At 34.2% G+C, this 22,126-nt stretch overlaps 1 protein-coding gene across 1 annotated transcript in view; it reads right to left on the bottom strand.

Moving 5' to 3' along the window:
- Nucleotides 1–22,126, bottom strand: part of LOC135837840 (juvenile hormone esterase-like) — a 67,422-nt gene that overhangs the window by 5,359 nt on the left and 39,937 nt on the right. Inside the window, exons 2-5 of the mRNA XM_065353242.1 lie at nt 2,057–2,195; nt 1,842–1,971; nt 700–1,742; nt 23–157 (exon numbers count right to left, since the gene is read on the bottom strand). Coding sequence (XP_065209314.1) covers nt 23–157; nt 700–984 — 420 coding nt within the window. The 5' untranslated portion in view covers nt 985–1,742; nt 1,842–1,971; nt 2,057–2,195. The remainder of the gene's footprint in view (nt 1–22; nt 158–699; nt 1,743–1,841; nt 1,972–2,056; nt 2,196–22,126) is intronic.

Consider the following 22,126-nt stretch of genomic DNA (forward strand, 5'->3'; position numbering starts at 1 on the left):
CCCTATTTAAATATGTTCAAACCTTTGACGTGTAGACATTCAAATACAAGCAATCTTCTTCACCGTCCATCATACCGTCATCTGTGACAGACATGCATGGAGGAGGTAACACAGTAGCATCTCTTACACCTTGCCATGTTGAAGGTGGAACCGGACTCTGAAAACGAAAAACGAAAATAAACACTGAATTTTTACCATGATTGTGCTGAACAATACGAGACAATTTTTGCACTCAAATGATAGAACAACAAACTTTTCTGTAGTGAGTACAGGAGTACCAATATATGTAACTAGGGGGCTCCTTATTTGCTAAGCATTTGCCATAAAGTTGTTTGCTACAGTGTTACCAAGAGATGAATTTTTAATAATTATTGAGCTTTTTTGAGCTTTAAATTGCTCCAGAAGCTTTCCTAATTGACATTTTGAACTTTTTAGATTTTTCCTGATGACCTGTTACAAAAATCTTTCCACATCTCAAATTTGAGCTTTCTAGCTTTCATAGTTTCCATAATCATTTTTATCACCCAGTAATAAGTAACATCCGACAATATGTATATAGATGATAAATTAATAAGAATAATGCTTCGAATTAGTCTGGTCAATTTGAATTTAAATTATCAAATGAGTAGATAGAAAACTGAATAAAGATACCTATAAGCTGTATTTCCTATAGAAAAACGCATACAAGTCAATACATACTTGAAATCGAAGTTCACCCACTGGAGGTTCGGCGTAAGGAACTGAGTAAAAAGCATGATATGGACGTCCGCCACGACTCAATAGCGTTTCACCTTTCAACGAACCTTGTTTCGTCTCCAGTATTATACAATTTACGAGCTGTGAAACACATATCAAGAAATTCAGATGACGGTAAATATTCATCGCGAAACTTTCACACCATTGCGGAAACCTATTTGAGAAAAATCTAAGTAATAGACTCGTCGAGAACTGTACGCAAGACTGATGATATGTTGGCGAATGCATTAACAGCAGATTGCTTCCCTTCTCAAGTCGCTTAATTAAAATTATAGCGAACAGATGTCTACTATTCAAGGTAAGTAGGTAGGTCACAACTAGGATTGATATCGAATCACGAAATTTCCTATAACGAATGAAATCACCTTATTATTCTTCATTTTGCATATTTTAGGGAAGACACATCGGCATATCATATTTCGGTATTGATTTCTATTTTAATGTATGTACTTTTAAAAGTCCCTAGTTGTGTGAGAAGAGATGTTGAGAACCACTATTCTTATCATTCAAAGCAGTCTAGACCGCAATAAAATGCAAAAGATGAAAATCAATTTTTTCAATTGAAAGAAAAACTGAATCTTTGAAATGAAAAGTGTGAGGGGTGGAGGTAAATTATTACAAGCATATTTCAAGTTTTTGAAACGATCGATTTAATGCAAATGGTAATGTTGATAATGTTCAACATCATCACAACGAAGAGTTTGGAATAAAAAACGACAAGTGTTTCTCATTTAAAAAAAAAAAAAAAAATTAACAACAATCATATGAAAATACTAATTATGTATCTGCATTGCCGAGAAGACTGCAACGATCATTTCTTCTACAACTCATATTTCAACAGCTTTGACGAAACGCTTTCTAAAAACTCGTACTCTGACTTCAAGAAAGCTTCTTTTGTTTCCAATTTTCCACCTTTAATATGCAAATAATTGATATCAGGCGAATCAACCGGTCTCCAAATCTGTTCTCCATCGTTATTAGGATCACTACATAAAAAATTTGAACACGCCGATTAGAATTTCAAAACATGGTTCGAATGCTTTGTGATCTCAAGAGTAAAGACGAAGGTAGGTATAACTTCTTACCTTGTAGCTACGAAATTAGTCCACAACTTCAACACTTGTTCAGAAACGACTAAATCTATGCCTTCGGTAACCGGTGTTATCACTTCAGACCAATTGTACATACTGATTAATTCATCTCCATGGATAACTCCTGACGATTAAAAATAAACAATTATTTGACGACTCTCGTTTCCGACGGTAGATAGGTACTTCTAATTATGAACAAATTCACGCACCCATATCTTCATCATATTTCGCATACATAGGACCGAACGTTTCCTTATTCCTGTGATCGTAATAATAAAGGTAAGTGGGACCTTGGTATAATTTTGCAATTTCTTTGATCGCCGGCAGGTAAAATAAACTGGTACACATCTGAAATTTAAAAAGGGAAAAAATCGATCATCCTGATAGGAATTTTATGAGGTCTAGGCATTAATACGGGTTTGCCTGTATGCGGCTATATATATATAGGCATCGCGGCAGGCTTATGAGCCAATTTTTCAAAATTTCAAAATTTTTAAAATCATTTTCAATTTCTGTTCTAATTAACTAATTGAAATTCTAATTGCACAGTCATTGAAATATATAATTTATCTGTATCAAGAAGCAGAATAAAAAATTTTTGGAGAAAATTTTTTCAAAAAAATTTAAAAATTTTTTGAACTATATTGAATTTTGTGAAAATTGCTTGGTTGTCAAAAAGTCTGAACCACATCAAAATTTTTGGTATCAACAGTATTCCCATAGAGCAATAAAATGCAGAAAAATCATTAGTCAAATTTATCATCGTGCATACCCAATTTCAACAGGGCTTTGGGTATGCCGACCAGTACTTCCTATTCTATAGGCCTCATGTTAGTACTACATCTAGCGAACATCTCTGAGAAACATTTGGTGCGCGCAGCTAACTTTGACAAAACTAGTTTGAAACAGGTGGCTGACTTGTTATGTACGATTAACCTTTACAAAGTGAGCCAGGCTGGTAAACCTACTGGTTCACTTCTTATGCAAGATTAACCCACACATGGGTTCATAAGTGTGCTGTCGTGAACATATATATATTTGCTTGCGACCAGACATGTCAACTATGCTTGGCATATATGCAGAAAAGTGAACAAAAGTTTAAAATTGGTATACTTTCTGTTGTAAATCACTTATGAAGAAAATTTTTGAAAATGGAGTTGAAGTAATTTGAATTTTGAGAAAGTTAAGACACCAAAAGAAAGCTTAAACAGCATAAAAATTTTTGATGTTTCTAAATTTTCCATAGGCCAATAGAATACTGAAAAATTTCAAGTCAAATTTGTTGTTGTGTACACTCAGGATCGATGTATTTGCATACATCTCCACCAGCACATCACATTCTACTCACTACAAATTGACTGTAGACCCTGCGTTCGTCCTCGCGCCTTGATTTCTAAGCCATGCGCCCTCTGGTGGAAGTTTCTGAAAACTCATAGTTGACTTGTATAGTAAAATTAACCCATGACTTGTCAACTATAGTTGAGAAGTTGGTCAGTCCACTTGTATAGTAAAATTAACCCATTCAATAGTTGACATGTCTGGATACTAATACCTATATTAGGGTGTACCTTATTTGTATAGTGAAAAAAAAATTTTCGATTTTTTTCGCTCCCACCCCCCAAAAACATGACCACAGATGAGAAAATAATACCCTGAAAATTTCAGCCCCCTAGGTGAAAAAAAAGTCGTGCCGGTGGGCCCCCCAATTTTACCATATATGAAAAAATCGAAGTATCAGGCAAAATTTTTAAAATTGTGAACTTTCTAGTTCTAACACCTCAGTTAAGTCCCTACTTACGTAAAATCAACCTACATACCAATTTTAGCCCCCTATCTCCACCCAAGACTAACCAGTGGATTAGAGGGGAGAGCTCATATTTATGAGGTACTAGTGAAAAAATATTTAATGACGCCCTAAATTGTTGTCTGGTTTCACAAGAAAAATTTCTCCAATCACGTTAGTAAAAATGAGTCGTGCTAGGGCACCCCCCCCCCCCCCCCCATCACAAGATATAAAAGAAATCAGAAAAATTGACATTTTTACATTTTTTTTCCACATCATAATCCATGGATGTGGTCCATTTTTATTAGAAATACTGTTAAATATTTTTATGACCTGTCTACATAATGAAAAGGTGGAACTTGTCTCATTCCGCAGAAAATGAAAAAAGATGAATATTATTATTTATTAAATTTTTTTCTTCCATATTTTAATCCTTGGATTTGGTCGATCTTCATCAGAAAAGCACTACCTATATGTCAGACTTTTAAAAACTTGTAGAAAATGGACGAATTTCTGAATTTTAACTTTGAGAAACATTGAAGCGGACGTTTTGTCATAAAATTACCTATGTCAAATTTTCACAGAAGACTTATTGACGTTCTGATATTTTGTAATGTAAGACTTGAAAACTTGGAAAAAATCGTCAAGAATCCCTATCAATGAGATTTCATTTTCAAGTTTAGAGCAAAAAAACATATCCATGACTTGAAACTATCTTTGCAGAGGAGACTTCACCACTATTCCAAAAAAAATTCAACTTTGGGGATCTCTCATCATTTATGTATGTAGGTGGTGAGTATTGTAGAGGGGACAGAGAAAAGGGTTTTCTGGAAAAAGAATTATCTATAAGCAATCTGCACAGGAAAAATTTTCACCTAATTACGAGTAGGTACCTATAGACATCAATTTTCATATTTCTCAATATTCTTTAATTTTGGGGGCCTCATAAAAGAGGACCACCATCATTTGAAGAGTGATATTCCAAAACTCGCTTTGTCCATTTTTATCAAAGTTGGGTTTTCAGCAGTACCTGGTAGATGAAGTATCAACTCACATTCCTACATCATCAACCTACCAAAATGAGGTGTTAAACTCACCTAAATAGCCAATTCACTAAAAATTAAAAAGAAAATAATGTTCCAAAACGCGCTTTGTCCATTTTTATTGAAATTTTTTTCAGCAGTATTTAGTGGATGAAGTGTATACCTACACTCCTACATCATAAATCCACCCAAATAAAGTGCTAAACTCGCCTAAAAAGCCAATTTACCCGTTTAAAGGAAAACTGTTTTTCCTCTTTCCTGAAAAGTTGTGAAAATGGACAAAGCGAGTTTTGGAATATCACTCTTCATTTGGAGGACAAAAGGGTGCTTTTCTTGAAAAAGTGGTTATCTAAAAGTACTCTGCTCAGAAATGAAACATTATCAAAAAATTTGCATAGATATGAATTTTTCATTTTTTTGTTGATTTTTTTCAATTTTGAGGGGCTCTATAGGTAACCAACATGGTTTGGGAGACCGGAAGAAGGTTTTTCTTGAAAAAAAGTTTATTCAGAAAGATTCTGCACATAAATAAAAGATTTTCAAAAAATTTCTACAGACATCAATTTTTAATATTTTTTTCATTTTTCCCAAATTTGAGAGGCTCCATGCAAGAGAGCCAAAATCATTTGGGGGTCCAACAATGGTTTTTTTCTTGAAAAGGGGGTTATGTAGAACAATTTTAATGTAAAAATGAGATATTTTCATCAAATTTTCCAAAACTTTGATTTATTATCATTTTTTGTGATTTTTTCAACTTTGAGGGGCTCCTTACTAGAGGGCCAATATGGTTTGAAGGGCCCAGGAAATTTTTTTCTTAAAAAGGGGATTATTTAGAAACATTCTAGCGCAGAAACAAAAAATTTTCATGAATAGAACTTTTTTCGGATTTTTTTGATTTTTTCCCCACTTAGGGGGCTACCGGCACCACTTTTTTTATAGATAGGGGAAAAATAAAAAATAGGGAATTATTTTCTCACCTGAGGTCATGTTTTTGGGGGGTGGGAGCTACAAATTTCAAACTTTTAAAAATAAGGTACACCCTAACCTATATATGTATAAACCTTATATAAGGAAACCTGAATTATTTTTGGGAATAGTAGTATCGTGATCCCAGACCCTCAAAACGTAAAGAAGTCTCTGCCCGACCCAACTTCCACTATCTCAACAAATACAGTACTCCACTTTTCTTAAGAAAAGTCGGTAAAACAGCACACATTTCAAAGAAATGTAAAATGTACTGGTTTTCAATTTTAAAAAGTTGGACTACTTTTTCTGAAATTTTTTGGTAAATAAATAGTAAGAATTTTAGCAATTTCTAGCAAAAAAAATCAGTTTTTGACAAATAGCGAGACTTCGGCCATTTCAGCAATAAAAAAGGCTATTTGAAACTTTTTGGAAGAAAATGAGACTTTTGGGAAAAAATTGAAATTTTTGGTGGAAAACAAAAATTTTTAGCTATTTTGGCGAAAAGCAAAAATTTTTGTCATTTTTGAAAAATCAAGAAATATTTGATAATTTTTGGCAAAATGCAAGACTTTGACAATTTCACCATAAGGCAGGAAGTTTTGCTAACTAATCAGTGGCAAAAAAGCGAGCCTTTGGACAATTTTTGGCAACAAAGTGAAAATTTTTTAGCAATTTCTGCAAAAAATCAAATTTTTGGAAAAAGCAAAACTTGGATGATTTTAGGAAAAGAAAGGACTTTTTGGCAATTTCTGTCAAAGAAAATGAGAATTTTGGTGGATAATTTTTGAAAAAAAAGTAAAACTACTCATTCTGTGATAGGTGGGTAACTAGAAGGTACCACAGGTAGGAAACTCTAAGCACAATTACCTATCAACGAAGTATTACAAATTAATCGCGAATTAACGAAATAAATAACTCATTGACGAATGTAAAACACTTTTAATCCGAAGAAATATTATTAATTAGTCGAATATAACGCATTTACCGAATTATATCACATTATGTGGAAATACACATGTTATCCGGGGATTTACTTGTTACCTGGCTATGCCACGATGGCTGAAGGAATAATAATGTTATTACACTATCTCATGCACTACGTACATGAGTATTAGGCCGAGAGGAAAAGGGAGTTATACTGGCAGTGTGGTCATATCCTTGACCATTACATATGCCCCCTGTTCCTGTTTCCAGCCCTCCTAAGAGAACTGGAGACAAGCACAGTGAGACACATGGAAATGATCTCAGAAACAACCACACTGCTACCTTCCCTACCTGCCCCCTGTTCTTGGGCTTTAGTTCTCAGGCTCTTTCTTTTTCGTAGAGACAATTTATGGACCATTACCTAATTTTCGGAATTTTATTTATTTTTGCCCCACTTGTTTGATTTCTCACCGTCTGTAGAAACTCTGAATAAAAGACAACTTACTCAGTAAGACAGCATTTGAACAATTCGAAAATTGAACAATCACTGACCACCAAATAATATCTCATCAGAAGTTAACCACAGATAGAGAGGAACAACATGACATAAAAAATTTTCCAAGCCCTACAAAATCTCCCAAATTTGACATTTCAATCCCTATAAAAAATTCTATAGTCAATCGAAAAGTCGCGAGTCTATCGCTCATCCTTTTAGGGCTATTTAAATTTCAAATCATCGGTAAATGCGCTAATTTTTAGGCAGAAAATTTTTCAACATTTACAAATTTACATATAAGATTTACATATGATGCAATTATACAGTAAAATATACAAATATGCATGATAAATTTAACAAAATAGTAATAATCACAAAAAACAAGAAATATCAAAAAATGCATCAATATAACTATAGTATTCACATGATCAATAATATAGACATTGCATAAAACAAAGAATGCGAAGAAAAATATCAAAAAATAACAAGCAAAGATGAATATGAAAAAATAACAAGAAAAAATATCAAAAAATAACAAAGAAAAATAGCATAATTATACCCTAACCCCACTTCATGTGTCAGGGTTTGCATTTACAAATCAACAGAAACATTGAACACATATAGAAGCACAATAAAAAAATTTGAAAATGCATGATCAGAAATTTTCTACATATTCAAAATATGATCAGCATCAAAATTATATACAGAGTCATAATTAAGGTGGCTGTCAAATTCGTGAATTTTTAGCAGTTGACGTTGAAAATGTTTTTTATCGCCGTAAACCATAGTATCGTCATTGGAAATGTTTTTTATCACCGTAAACCATAGTATTGTCATTGGAAATCATCATTGATTTATCGATCTTCGCCATTAATGGGTCTTTCTGCTCATTCAGTAAAAAAATTTACAATTTTCCTTAAGGGATGTAGAAAAGAAAAACAACATTGGATTAATCTGTTATATACACGTAAATTGCCTAATTCATAATAATCTAACTGTGTAATGGACGCTCTAATGGGAAAAAAATTCAACATAAATAAGTTTTTTCAAAAATTACAATGAGATAACGAATTTGTTTACTTTTGAATTCGATCAAATAGAAGAATTTTGCCAAAGTATTCTTCTTTTGCGTAATTTTTGATCTTTGAAATTTATCCCTATCATGAAAATAACAAGCAGGCTGCGAATTGTAATAGATGAACTCGTTTTCCCTAGCTGGTGGCGGAATTTTTTTGCCTCTTTTTGTCTTTTTTATTGCGATCATAGCGTGATAAATTTTATGACAATAATTCCATTAAAATTGAGGTTCAACAACGAATAAAAAGAAGTCTAAATTGAGAAGAAAAATAAATAAAAATAAAAGTTCGCAAAAACTGATAATTAATTGATATTATTTCGCATATCTTAGTGAATTCAAAAATCAGGAAGAAAAATTATCATTTGTCATTAGTTTGTGGATTGCTTTTTCTTTTTTATCGAGTTCTTATTTCCTCACTCTTCTGCTCAAGACATTATTCAATTTGGATCCCAAAAGTTTTGAAAAGTTTCAATGCCAAATTTACTTTACTAAATAAGATTTTGTAAGTTGTCCAAATGTACATTTGAAAGTTCTTTGAAGACAATCTTGTAAAGTGCTTGATCGTTCACTCACTTTTTTACTTTTTTGAGAAAAATATTGGTAGAAAAATATCAAGAAAGTATTCCTATCTCATGGCAGAATTTGCTTGAACACATGCAGTGTTCTTTACATGCCTCTTTTATCAAAATTTTAAATTTTTGAATAGAGCATTTCTTGATATTAAATATGGAGACAAATGCCCCTGTTTTTCAAATTCTGAGGAATGTTTTCATTTTATCGAGATGAAATAATAAATTTGAATAAAATTTTTCAATTTTTTCAAAGAGTGAACACACTTGAGCTGAAATAAAGGTGTTATTAGTACATGTTTAAATTATTGAAATGACAGAGAACTGAAACAACGAAAGGAACAAAATTGAAAAACAAAGGAAATGAAACTCGATTAATCGACTTTGTGTCTCTAATTGAGCACAAGGGCCCCATTCAAGCGTGAACTACACAATATCAATAGATTTGCATTTTATTGCATGACCTTGCAGTGCCTAATGGAGGCTTTGGCCAAATAAACTGGTCAAATGAGATCAATATCGACAAACCTTACCAACAACCATTTTGATAGCAACTGGAATCAGCCCTTGCTATAAAAAATTTGCATTTTCATGCCCCTTGAGACCAAATTCAGCTAATCTTTTTTGACTGACGTAGAAAACACTCAAGAATTCCAACAGAAATAATCCAACCAAACAACAGCCTAAAATGTTCTCTATTCTCTAAACAACTCCAAGAAAAGTGAAACTGCCTCATTGCATGGAACATAAACTCTTCTGTGTCTGCCTGGTGATTGTTAAGGATGAATCACTACCTTGTTGTAATGACTCGTCAACCATTCTGTCAGTTTTTCGACAGGACACAGTTGAGTGAATCAGCACCAAAGTGAAACCTACATAATGTCACTCCTTGGAAGCAAAACCAGAGAAGAGGAACTGAAAATGTTCAAATGATTGAGCCAATTGCAAGTTCAAACTAATAATTTACAAGATGGTGAATATTTAATTTCCGTTTTTGAAAGAAATTTTCAAATTAATCGAACAAACCAAAGCGAGTAATATCCTACTGAGAAAAAATGTAGACCAATGGACTATCAACAAAAAAAAATCCAAAATAACAATCATCAGCTTAAATCCAGGCAACTTCGAACATACATATCTGAAATATGTGTTGCAAAAGTGAACAAATACTTGATGGAAAATTCTACACAAGTCAAAACAAATGAAAGTATTTGTCCATCAGAAGAAAAACTTCAAACTACTAAAATCCAACCTCAGACTGCTGATCAGAAGAATAGAACTTCTGTGATGCGTTGTCATTTTCCAAATCATCTCTGATGCTTTGTTTGTAATTGTACACAGCATCATAAACATCCGAATTGTAATCTGATGAGATGTTATCATCAGATTTATCAGACACGTAATAATATGATGAGGTAGGATCAGGAGGACTAACAGGCTCATAATTCCCAAAAATAGGATTTACCATACCTATGCCTATCTTCCTCCTCCAAGTGGTCAAGATTCAAATTTTCAATATTTTTTGATGTTTCATCAGAGGTTTGGTATTCATCTGACTCATCATTAGACTGATCACCAATTGAGAAATCATTCAATACTTCATCAAACAATCAAGTATCAGAATCGGAATCAGGACTAGGAATATAATTCCCAAAATTAGATTTCACCAATGGTTTTTTATTCAACTCTTGATCAGACCACTCAGATTCAGAATCAGCATCAGAAGAACAGGGGTGCTAACCATAACTGCAAAAAACTGAAACTGTAACCGAAACCCAAACAAGAACCATAATTTTAGCCATTTTCAAACCGTAACTGAAAACAAACACTGAAATTTCATAGTTTTTTTAAAAACCGTAAAAAACCATAACATTAATAATGAAGCAGAGTGAGTGAAACCAAAACCCAAACCGATATAATTTTTACTTTCCGATCAGCGCGCAGCGATGTAAGGGAAGTATTGTAATCGACCGGTTTTTCGATTTCGAGTTTTTTACGGAATTACACGTTTTGAGGTCCAAAAAGACTTTTGAGACTATTTTGAGCGTGATGTTCCGTGTGTGTGTATGTGTGTATGTATGTGCATATGTATGTGCACAAGTTTGTGAACACGATTGCGGACGCCCCAATTGAGATACTAAGTTGAAACTCGCACCTAATGATAGGTCCCATTGAAGGATGTCATAATAAGCTTTTCAGCTTCGTATATAAAATCAGAAAAAAATTACGAGCATTTTGACGCGAAAACTCATGGCGTTCCCTATTTAATGGTACATCAGTGACGTCACAGAAAACTAGTTGTTATCCTTAGCACAGTGAACGCGAAGGCGCGCTCCAGATGTTAAGAAAAAGGTGAACCTTTTTCATGTATACAACGAATAAGTGTGCATAAACGGCTAGGTTTTTGTGCCAAGTGCTTCCCAACGTTCGGAAAGTTTTGTGATGCTTGCATCACGGTTTATTTTTCTATTTTTTTGGGGGGATTTTTTCACATTTTTGACTTTTGATTACAAATTCATGTATTAAAAAAATTACATAATTATTGTTTTTGAAAAATATATACTTTTTTAGAATTATTATGGAATTACTATACTTTGTTTCCTGAGATTGAGAAATGTTGAATTGAAGATATTTGAAAAAAAAAATTATGTAAAACCGAAAAAAACCAAAAACCGAAACTGAAACCGAAATGTTTGTAAGTAAGATCAAAACCAAAACTGAAAACCGAAATTTTGAATTTCAAAACCAAAACCAAACCAAAAACCGAAAAATTTCAAGGAAAAATTGGAGTGAAACCGTAATCGTAATTAAAATAATTAAGGTTAGCACCCCTGCAGAAGAATCAACACTAGTGAAGTTAATTGGTTGATATTTCAACCTTTTTCTCTTCTTTTTAGAAAAGGGTTTGGTACCTAATGGAGGCAAATTTGTGTGTGAAATGTTTTGCCCCTGTTGCTCCGGAGACTGTTGAGATTCAATTTTTGCAATTGTTTTCAAGTTTTCATCTTTATCAGTATTCTAAGTTGTAGAAACTTTGCAATTAGGGTGGTCAATAGGCTTTTCTCTATTGTCAGTCAACTTTGATTGGTCTGTTTCCAGATCATGTCGCTTGGCTATTCTAAATCCAACTGTATCATCCTGAATTGGCTCTTTTTCCAAAATATTTTTGACAGATTTGGACTTAATATTCTCTGTGTTGGAGCTAGGATCAGGAGGAATTCAGGATCATCGAGTACTGAAGGTTCTCTAGTGGTTCTCCAGGATAAAGGCTTCTTTGATTTTGGATTTTCATTATTCGTCTGATTTTTCAAGAAGTTTGCTAATTTTGCAGACTGCAACTTGGTAAATTCAATGAAAGTTTTCAAGTCAGAGCTCAAAGTATCAACGACTTTGTGATAAGTTTTTAAACCAGGAAAAAATTTGTTACGATAAATCGAATAATGAAATTTTTCCTCAAGAGGATTGATGTTTCGATCATCACCTACCTTTGGTCTTTCATATTTGTTGCCAAACAGATCAACGACTTTTTCAGTTTCATAAAATAAGAAGGCAGGAGAATTCCAAACTACAACCTTTTTATTGATAGTCAAATTACAGAACATTCGTCTATATCTCCTACAGTGGCGTAGTCAAGGGGGGCGAAGGGGGCCATGCCCCCCTTGCGAGCAGAAATTTGAAAGAAAACATGCAAAAATGGATGTTTTTTTGTTGTTTGGACCCATTTTTTCTAACAATTTTCGCTCTCGCTTCGCTCAAGCAGTAATTTTGCCTTCATTTTCATAAAATCACCACATATTACGATAGATTTCCAGAAAATTACCCCTCATTTTGATTTTTCATACCTAAAAATTTGCTTTTGCCTCCTCCTTGAGAAAATCCTGGCTACGCCACTGATCTCCTATACCTGCTAAGACTTAATGGTTGTTCACCCACAGATCTAGGTTTGACAATTGGAAACAGAACAATAATTTCAGTTGCCCCTTTTTTGCATAAAAGGTTAATTACATTCAATAAATCCTCCTCAATTGCCCTATAAGGCTTTCTAGAATGATTTAGCTCAAGTTGACCTAAACCTACTGCAAATTTTGTTTTTGAAAATATAACTTTCTCAAGTTTTTTATACAAAGTAGGCAAACTGATCTGATCGCGCAAATACTCAGGTAATTTCGAATAATGACCTACCTCACATTGTTTGACAAAATGAGCAAGACCATCGCCTATGAACTCGTAATCAGCAAACATATCTAAATTTAAATCAGAGGGAGAGTGAGACTGAAGAATCCTGCTTAGCATTGTTCACCTGAGCAATAGGTAGCCAGTGATTGATTCGTTTTCTACTAGAATGTGGGTTAGGAATGCTTTGAACACAATTAATTTGGTCAAGATCGTGATTATCTGGTGATTTACTTTCAGAATCTTGAAAGGTGATAGGAGTAATTCCGGGATCTCTGTGTTTTTTAGCCATTTTTTGGATTTTGACACGTAATTCCTCCAAAGTTGATGCTTTAATTGTCATTCCAAGAGGCAGAACATTCTCTGGGATTTTAGAGACAATGGTGGTGATCATTAGGGACTCAGGAATGATTTCCATTGTTGATAACGTGTCGATCCATTTCATGAGAACCATAGACATGTCTCAAACAGAAATAATATGTTCAAGATCAAATTTCAAAAAATCCAAGGCTGCTTTTCGCTCCACAAACGACCAATACTCCTCAAAAAATTCAATTTTCAACTGTTCATAATCCATTATATTATTTGACACTAAACTAACCCGATGGTCTGAGCCAGATACTCTAATACAATCGCGAAATAAAAAACATTTCTGAGACTCTAACATTCAAATTGATCCTAAATAATATTCAAAAAGCTTAACAAAGTGGTGGGGATGATGGATGCCTTTGTTGTTGAAAACTACACCACTTGCAATCATATCAGATGAATTGATTGGTAAAATCCTTAATTTATCGATATGAGATTCACCAGATTTGGTCTGAAGAGCATTTTTTAATTTTTTACGGATGTGATACATAATATCTTCAGTACCGGCCATTGATCCCATTACATGGTGTCTTACTACATTCATTTCCGCAGTGGTATAGTCATCTGTTTTGTAATTACATATTTAGAAAAGTTTTGCAGCATAAATATACCACTGCTGAGAGATTTCTAGGTATTTGTTAAATAATACCCGTGAGAATGGATCTTCGGGTGGGAGGGAGGGATTGTCTTGTACCTCCGACATGTGAATTAATATATGAGACTAGATCGGTGAGAATGGGTTGGAAAAAAAATTCTATCTAGGTTTCAAAATGGCACTTTTCTACCTGAAAATCCCTATATTTTTGCTGAATGCAACCTATGCTACATGGACCTATGACAGTTTTTTCTCTCTCCACTAACTATGAACACTTACAAGAAACTTGAATAAAATTTTCAAAACGAAATCAGAATGACAAGTGGACAATTTTTGAGAGGAAAAATGCACAAATTTGATAGAAAGAAAAAATTTTAACCCCAATACCAGGAAAAAAATCGATCAAACTCGTGATAAAAATTTGACATGGAAGAAAGAATCAAATTTGTTGGAAAAAATTCAAAGTTCAATACCGAAACAAAAATCGATCAAATTCGTTTAAAACAATTTTTAAGATAAGTAAAAGAAAAATTTTGTGAAGAGTTCTAGATAGATACTTAAATATTTTGAGAAAAAAAAAATTCAAAAATGTATGTTAGATGGAAATTTGACAAGATTTGCAAATTTCTTGAGAAGAAAGACTAAATTTTGAAAAGAATTCGCGATCTTTTTTGAGGAAAAAGTCTAGAAAAAATTCCTGTGGGGCATTCCAAATGCAATCGCGCATATTTTTACACTATCTGTAAATTAGAAAAATTTGGTGAAGAATCTGTGTAATTTTCGAAAAAATTCAACAAACAATTCAGCAAGAAACTTCCGATGAAAAATTTCCAATAAATTGAGAATTTCAGAGGAAAAATCCAAGATCAAATTTTAATTCAAAATTACAGATAAATTCGTGACCATTTTCAGCGAGAAAAAAAAATTCTAAAAAAAATCCCTGTGGAAATTTTAAACACAATATCAATTTGTATTACACATGAGATGAACTGAAATTTCCAGGTAAGACCTAGATAAATTTGCAAAATATTTCGTTGGAAGAAATTCCCTGAAAAAAAGTTCTCTGCTCAATTTTTCTGAAAAAAATTCCAACCAATAATTCAACAATGAACTTCCGATGAAAAATTTCCAATAAATTGAGAATTTCAGTGAAAAGGATGTAAGATTAACTTTTAATTCACAATTACAGACAAATTTGTGACAACTTTCAGTAAAAAAGAAAAATTCTAGAAAAATTCCCTGCGGAATTTTCGAACACAACTTCAATTTGTATCGATTCGCAAAGTATTTTGTTGGAAAAATTTTCAGAAAAAAATTTTTCTGCACAATTTCTTACTAGAATCGTGAATTCCAAAGCACAATATCACCCTAAGTTCGGATCGTGACTTACTTGGAAAACCAGATGATTGGCTCGGTGTAGTAATTACAGGTAGGTATCTTGCATTTGACAGTTAATATTCCTACACCGAGCCAATCATCTGGTTTCCCAAGTAAGTCACGATCCGAACTTCGGGTGAATGTCACCTATTTAAAGAATATCTGAGTGTTAAAAATAATGAGAAAACCGAATTGTATGAGAGATAGAAATACTCGCAGCGATATCTTCATGGTTTTTCATAAATAAACACTGTATGGGGCCGAACCAGTGTACTACGCGATCATTGAGTTTCATAACTTTTTCTAATTTTGGAAGTATATCTGATGGACAGTAAGTAATGTAAGTGTAACAATGTAGGTAACATTAGGTATAGGTGACTATGAAGTTATGAAGATAAATTGCAAACGAGTCAGATTACCGTCCACAGGTCCAAAAAACATGTGCGCATTTCCGATCAATGGATACGAGGGATGTGAAGGGAACTGTTTGAGTAATTTGTAGAACCTTCTGTTTTTGAGTTTACGAATGTAGCTTAATAAAATCACAATTACAGAGATGCAAGCTGATATCTGTAGGTATGAAATTCATATCGAAACGGAAGATAGAGGAAGTTCACGTACAAAAACAAAACCACACGAATAAAAAGCAGAACTTAGGTGATTATCTATTGCACGAAAGCCGGTGATTAATACGACAGAAGAAATTTTTTCAAGAAAGTACGTCGAGTTCACTCAAAAAGGATGCCAAAAAATGAGTAAAATTCGATCTGTAGCCTCGCTTTTTGTCGAATGTGTCCATTGCATGATACGCAAGCAGGTATTTACGTCATATTATGTTGGTACCTATTTTTTTATTTTCTTGTTATACCAATATTTTTGTTGCTGTAGGAGTTCGAGTACGTTGAGCAAATTTTACTTTACGCGTTTCAGTTACATAATGATTTGTGTTCGAATGCGTTCGAGGTTACAAACAAGTTGTTCAAAATTTTTTTCTACTAATACAACTTGCACATTCTTGTAGGTAATTAACAAGGGTTACAATATGCAGTTATATGTACTTGGTTTTTTTTGCAGCTGCGTTTAATCACCGAGGAACGGATATGTATGCCTTGAAAATTGTAATCTAAATATGTAAACGAAAATTTATTACTTATGTAGAAATACGTAGATACTCGACCAGGTATGTACTTGATACAAAAATTAGTGCCCTGGAAAAAAATGTAATGTCTGCTTATTAAGATAATTAATAAGTATCTTGAAATAGTGCAATTAGGTGAATTGGATTTAATAAAAAAAATCTTGAAAACAGAACAATTCCTCAATTTGCTCAACATTGTGGTCGAATTATGACGAAGTTATTATCGCCCAATTTTTATATGAAAATTATAAGTACATATGTACTAAATTCTAAACATGGCAGAATACTTAACGAGTGGTTCCTTTATAAGGACGGCCCCGGAATATCGTAGGTAGGTATGTCCGTTGGTTTCCTCATGTAGAGCTCTAGGTCAACTTTTTTTTTTTTTAAACTTACAAATGAATCTTTGCACACATTTTTTGAAAATGGTTCATTTTTAGGCAGGGAACTACCTGTACCGGCAGAAACGAAAATGAACGAATCAAAGCTAGATCGAAAGGGCACCACCTCAGAACCCCAAATCCAAAATTTCAAGTGCTGAAGTTGATTTCTCGATTTTTGGTGAATTTTTGAAAATTGAAAAATCCGAAAAATTATCAATTAAGTAATACCAAAAATAGAAAATATTGATGAAGAATGGAGTTTTCTCGGGAAGTGGTTCAGATGGCGTCCCTAACTCATTTACAACTATCGAAATTTGTAAAACCTCAATAATTCCAGTCATTCTGGAGTGTCCAGCGATTTTTTATCATTTCTCTAGAAACTTGAAATTGCTGTGGAATGGCTAAAAATCAACTTCAGCACAAATAACTTTATTTGGGGCCTATGTGGGTTGCCTTTAACCATTTTTGGGGTTGTCGCAAAAATCGGCGTCTGTGCTTAAGTGGAATTGCAGATGAGATGGTCGTCAAAGAAACAATAGAATTATCGTCAATAAAAAAAATTGTTGTTGACGACTTCAAAATTAAACTTCTGAACAAGCAAATCCGTATCTGTCTCACAAGCATTGATGATTTTCGTAAACTCACCAAAAACCATGACCAACATGGCAAAAAATACTATACCTTTAAAAATACGCAAGAGAAGAAATTATCTGTCATAATTAAAGGACTTCCAACGACAATCGATGAAACTACCATCAAATCTGATTCAGTGATTTGGAATTGTTACATATACCGACGATTACGGTAACCAGATTGCGCAAAAATGGTAGTCCAATCCCTGTTTATGAAATATCTATGCCAAATACGATTGATGGTCGCAAAATCTTCGATGTTACACCATTGTTCCATGTTATTGTCATAATTGAAATGAACGCGTAAGTCCTCAATGCTTCAATTGCCAAAAATATGGCCACACTCGTGACTACTGCAATCTACCACCCCAGTGTGTTAAATGTGCAGGTGAACACTCTTCAAGAGACTGCAGCTCCAGACACCTGGATGACCTGGAAAGTCCAGAATGCGTGAATTGTAATGGTAATCATCCGGCCAGCTACAGAGGATGCCCAGCACACAAAGTGTACCTCAACGAAAAAACCTCTACTCACCAACATAGTTACAGCTCTGTTATTAAATCCTCTCGTCGACGTCGTAGTCGCGATCCTTTACAGGAGATAGCGTATATGTCCATCTATATTAGCGGGTATCTAGCGTATCTGATCGTTTCTTTCAGGATCTTACAGGGAGAGTTGGCTGGTGAGTTTGTTGTTAACAGCTCCGATCGTTTCCTCCCTCTTGTCGATCTTCCTTGGATTTTCCCCTGTACCGCTAGCATGAAAATACCGTTTTCTCGTATTTTGTGAGCTAAATACTTTAGCTTTCTAGTTTTGATATCTTCAACTACGACTTTCCACTCCTCTCCTATTCTTGCTAATACTTCCTTGTTGGTAATGAAGTCCTTCCATGAGATTCGTAGTAGCCTTCGATAGCACCACATCTCGAAAGCGGATACTTTGTTTTCGCATTCTGCACTCATGGTCCATGTTTCGCAGGAATATTTCAGAACGGTCCATAAGTAGCATCGCATAATTCTCTTTCTCAGATCTATACTCATCGTTCGATTTCCCAGCACATTGGCAAGGTTGTTGAAAGCGGTTTTTGCCATTCCAATCCGTGATTTAATTTCTTTTTTATCTCTGCCATCATTGTTTATCAGCGCTCCAAGGTATCTGAATTGGTTTACATTTTCAATTTCTTGTGATCCGATGTTGATTTTGACCACTTTATCATCTCCTTTTGTGAACCTCATCACCTTGGTCTTGCCTGCATTTATTTTCATTCCGTATTTTAATCCTGCACTGTTAATTCGGTCGATCATTTTCTGCATCTCTGCTTCTGTCCCAGCAAGGATCACTTTGTCATCTGCATAGCTTATTTCGTTTATTCTCTTGCCGTTGATCTTGAATCCCATTCGTTCGATTCACGCTTCCCTCATTATTTCTTCTGCATACACATTGAACAATCTGGGTGAGAGGGGGCATCCTTGCCTCACACCTCTCTTTATTCCACATCCGTTCTCTGAGTACCCAGTTCCAATCTTGATGTTAGCGCTTTGCTCCCAGTACAGGTTCTTGATTATTTGCAGGTCTTTGTCATCGATATTGTATTTTTTCAGGATCTCCAACATCTTCTCATGGTTGACACGATCAAATGCTTTTTCATAATCGACAAAGCAAGCAATGATTTCCCTATTTGCATTCAGTGCTCTTTGAATGATCACTTTCAGGAGGGCAATTGCATCTCTCGTCCCTTTTTTCGCTACAAAGCCATATTGTGTTTCACTTAGATTTTCATCTATCTTCTTTTCAATTCTGGCATTTATGATGGAGAGTAGTAGCTTCAGTGAGTGGCTCATCAGTGCGATAGTTCTATATTCAGAGCATTTTTGCGAGTTGTTCTTTTTTGGTATTGGTACGAAGTTTACTGCTTTGAAGTCCTTAGGTAGCGTGCCTTCATCATATATTTTGTTTATTATCTTCAGCAGCTCTTTTTCATACTCTGGTGTTGGATGTTTAATCAAGTCTGCTGGTATGAGATCTTCCCCCACTGCTTTGTGGTTTCTGGCTCGCTTCACCGCATTCCTCAGCTCCCACATTTCAATTTGTGGTGCTTCTTCTGTGGATGAAACTTCAATTTGAGCCGGACATGTATCATCTCCATACAATTCTTGTATGTAGCTGATCCAGACCTCTTCAGTTTCTTGATTGTTGACACAGTACTTTCCGTCTTTTCCTCGCATATATGCTATTCCGCTTCTCTTTTTCTTGTGGGCGGCCATCATCTGCTTCACTTTGGTATGCATTTCTCTAGAACATAAGTATTTTTGTCTACCCATTAAATATTGCCTAATCAATAATTATTGAACTTTTTTCAGCTTACTACACAACTCTTTATACTTTCAACATGAACTTGCACATCTTACACTTTGAAGCCTTTTTATTAAGAGGTTGTTATTTTAGGTCGCAAATACCACATGTCACGAAGTTTTGACAGCTTTTGCTTAACTTTTTTTTACAAGTTTTCAAATGTTGATGGTAAAAGTTAAGTTGAAGCTCAAAATTTTGTGACATGCTATATTTGACCTATACTCTGCGTATTTGATGAATACACAGAAGTGACTATATATTATGTACCTTGAAAGAGCTTTACAAGAAGATAAATCATGGCAGGTTTTAAAGAAAATTTGCAAAAGTTTAATACAGAACTTGAAAAAGCTGGATATAAATATATAAACTGCTGAACTTAGAACGCTTTAAAGTGTAGCTGTGCTGGTTATGTTGAGAGTACAAAAGGTTACATTGTGAGCTGAAAAAGTTCAATAATTGATCTTATGCTATCCTCATTGTGTATCTACATAAAAATACTTAGGTACCTATATTGTACCTTGAAAGATTATAAATAATTTTTGACAGAAAAACAACTTTGAAAGTTGACTGTAAAAGCTAAGCGAAAGCTCAAAATTTCGTGATAGTTTGAATGGTGACTTATAAAATACCCATGAATCATAGAGACTTCATAAGTAATCATCCACCAAAAAAGCATAGGTATATCATGGAGGCATTGAAAATTTCTTCTTACAAAGTACCCACGAATCATGGAGACTTGGTTAAAGATCTTCACAATTTGCGCATATGAACGAATCATTTGTGCAGAGACAGGGAGTGCGCAGATTGAGTCATTATATGGCCAAGGTTGAAAGTTTTTACCAATTTATGTTGATGGTGCAGCAGATTGAATCATTTAAGTGGAGGCTTTAACAATCTTAACAAACAGCAAAAGAATAACTGAGATTTTTGGTGATTTCTGATAAAAAATGATTTCTTTTTTTACTAAAAAACAAACAATTTTTGTAAATTTGTAGAGGTAGAATTTTACTACAGTTATACGGATGGTTACATATAAAGGTCTAGTCTAGATTGACATGCCCAGTACCCTCAGGGAGGTATCCATGGGGTCAATCTAGAAAATAATCCTATCTACACTTGGTCAGTCCCCAGCAGGTGTCAATTGGGGGGCTGCCCCTAAATATTATCATACAAGTGTGCTCTAAGGCTCAATCAATAGTTTAAGGCTATACCCTTGCCCTATATGTTTCTCCCCTCGAGGGACATTGTACTAGTAATATTATCATCGGATATTTATAAGTATTATGAGGCATCAAACACTTACGTGAATAAGAAAGTCAAATTAACTTCAAACACTCTGTATTGTCACGAAACGTTATTACAATGGTTTTATTGTGGGTTTTTGTGCAATTACTTTGTGTGGGATCTTGACAGTTAATTTACAATGTTTTTACTTTAAACAAGGAAAAGACATGAGTACCTAAGTACACCTCGAGAAAGGATTGTGTTAGTCTTCCGGAAGTAATCTCTTTCCTGACTTCAGTGCAAATAATAGATAGTGTGCCAAGTCAGCTAGCACACACACTATCCCATCATCTTATGAGACTCGGAATAAAGAGTATCACTTCCCAAGTGACCCCTGAGCTCCATATACCTGGCTAGTTTTATGTCACCAAATTAATAGAATTAATAAATAGAACTAATATGATGAAATAATATTGATGGACAATCCAGGCCCAGTCCTGCCAGTTCAACCAAGGTATTCCAAGGGAGAACCAGGCAGGACGGCAGTAATATGAAGACTGATTTGTGAGAGTGAAATACTGACAGAGCTCAGGGTATAAAATTATAAAATCGGGTGGGGGAATGGTGCGCGCGTTCCTCCGCTATCATTGGCTAATAATTACGTCATGATAAACGCCAATCCCCACCTAAAGATAAGGAATTGCGGCTCGGATATTCGCATCAGGTTAGGTAATTATATGATATTTTTCTCCCAGTAAGGAGGTATGAATATATTTCTCCCTCTACAAATGCCCCGATTTAGGTAACAAATGAGCGGAGTAAAATATGCTACGTAAATCCTCAGTAGAGTTGGAGAAAAGAAATAATAAATATTGCGAATATCCAGCACGACCATTGCCCCGATTTTTGTAGTGTATTGTATAAGCGTAATTGTGCACTAGAAGTCCGCTGCAACGAATGATTGAAGTCGGAAGACTGAACAGAAATAAAAAGAAAACAACTTCTGGAGAAGAAAAAAGAAAAAGTACATGGAAAACTGTAAAAACATGAAAAAAGGTTACAAAAAATTGTCAAGATATCAAAAAGAGAAAGAATACAACTTAACAGTAAATTCAAAAATGCAAGAACGTAAATATAAAAAAAAAAAATGTGTGAAAATTACAGATAAAAAGCAAAA

This window comes from Planococcus citri, chromosome 2 (assembly GCF_950023065.1).
Source record: "Planococcus citri chromosome 2, ihPlaCitr1.1, whole genome shotgun sequence".
Classification (NCBI taxonomy): Eukaryota; Metazoa; Arthropoda; class Insecta; order Hemiptera; family Pseudococcidae; genus Planococcus; species Planococcus citri.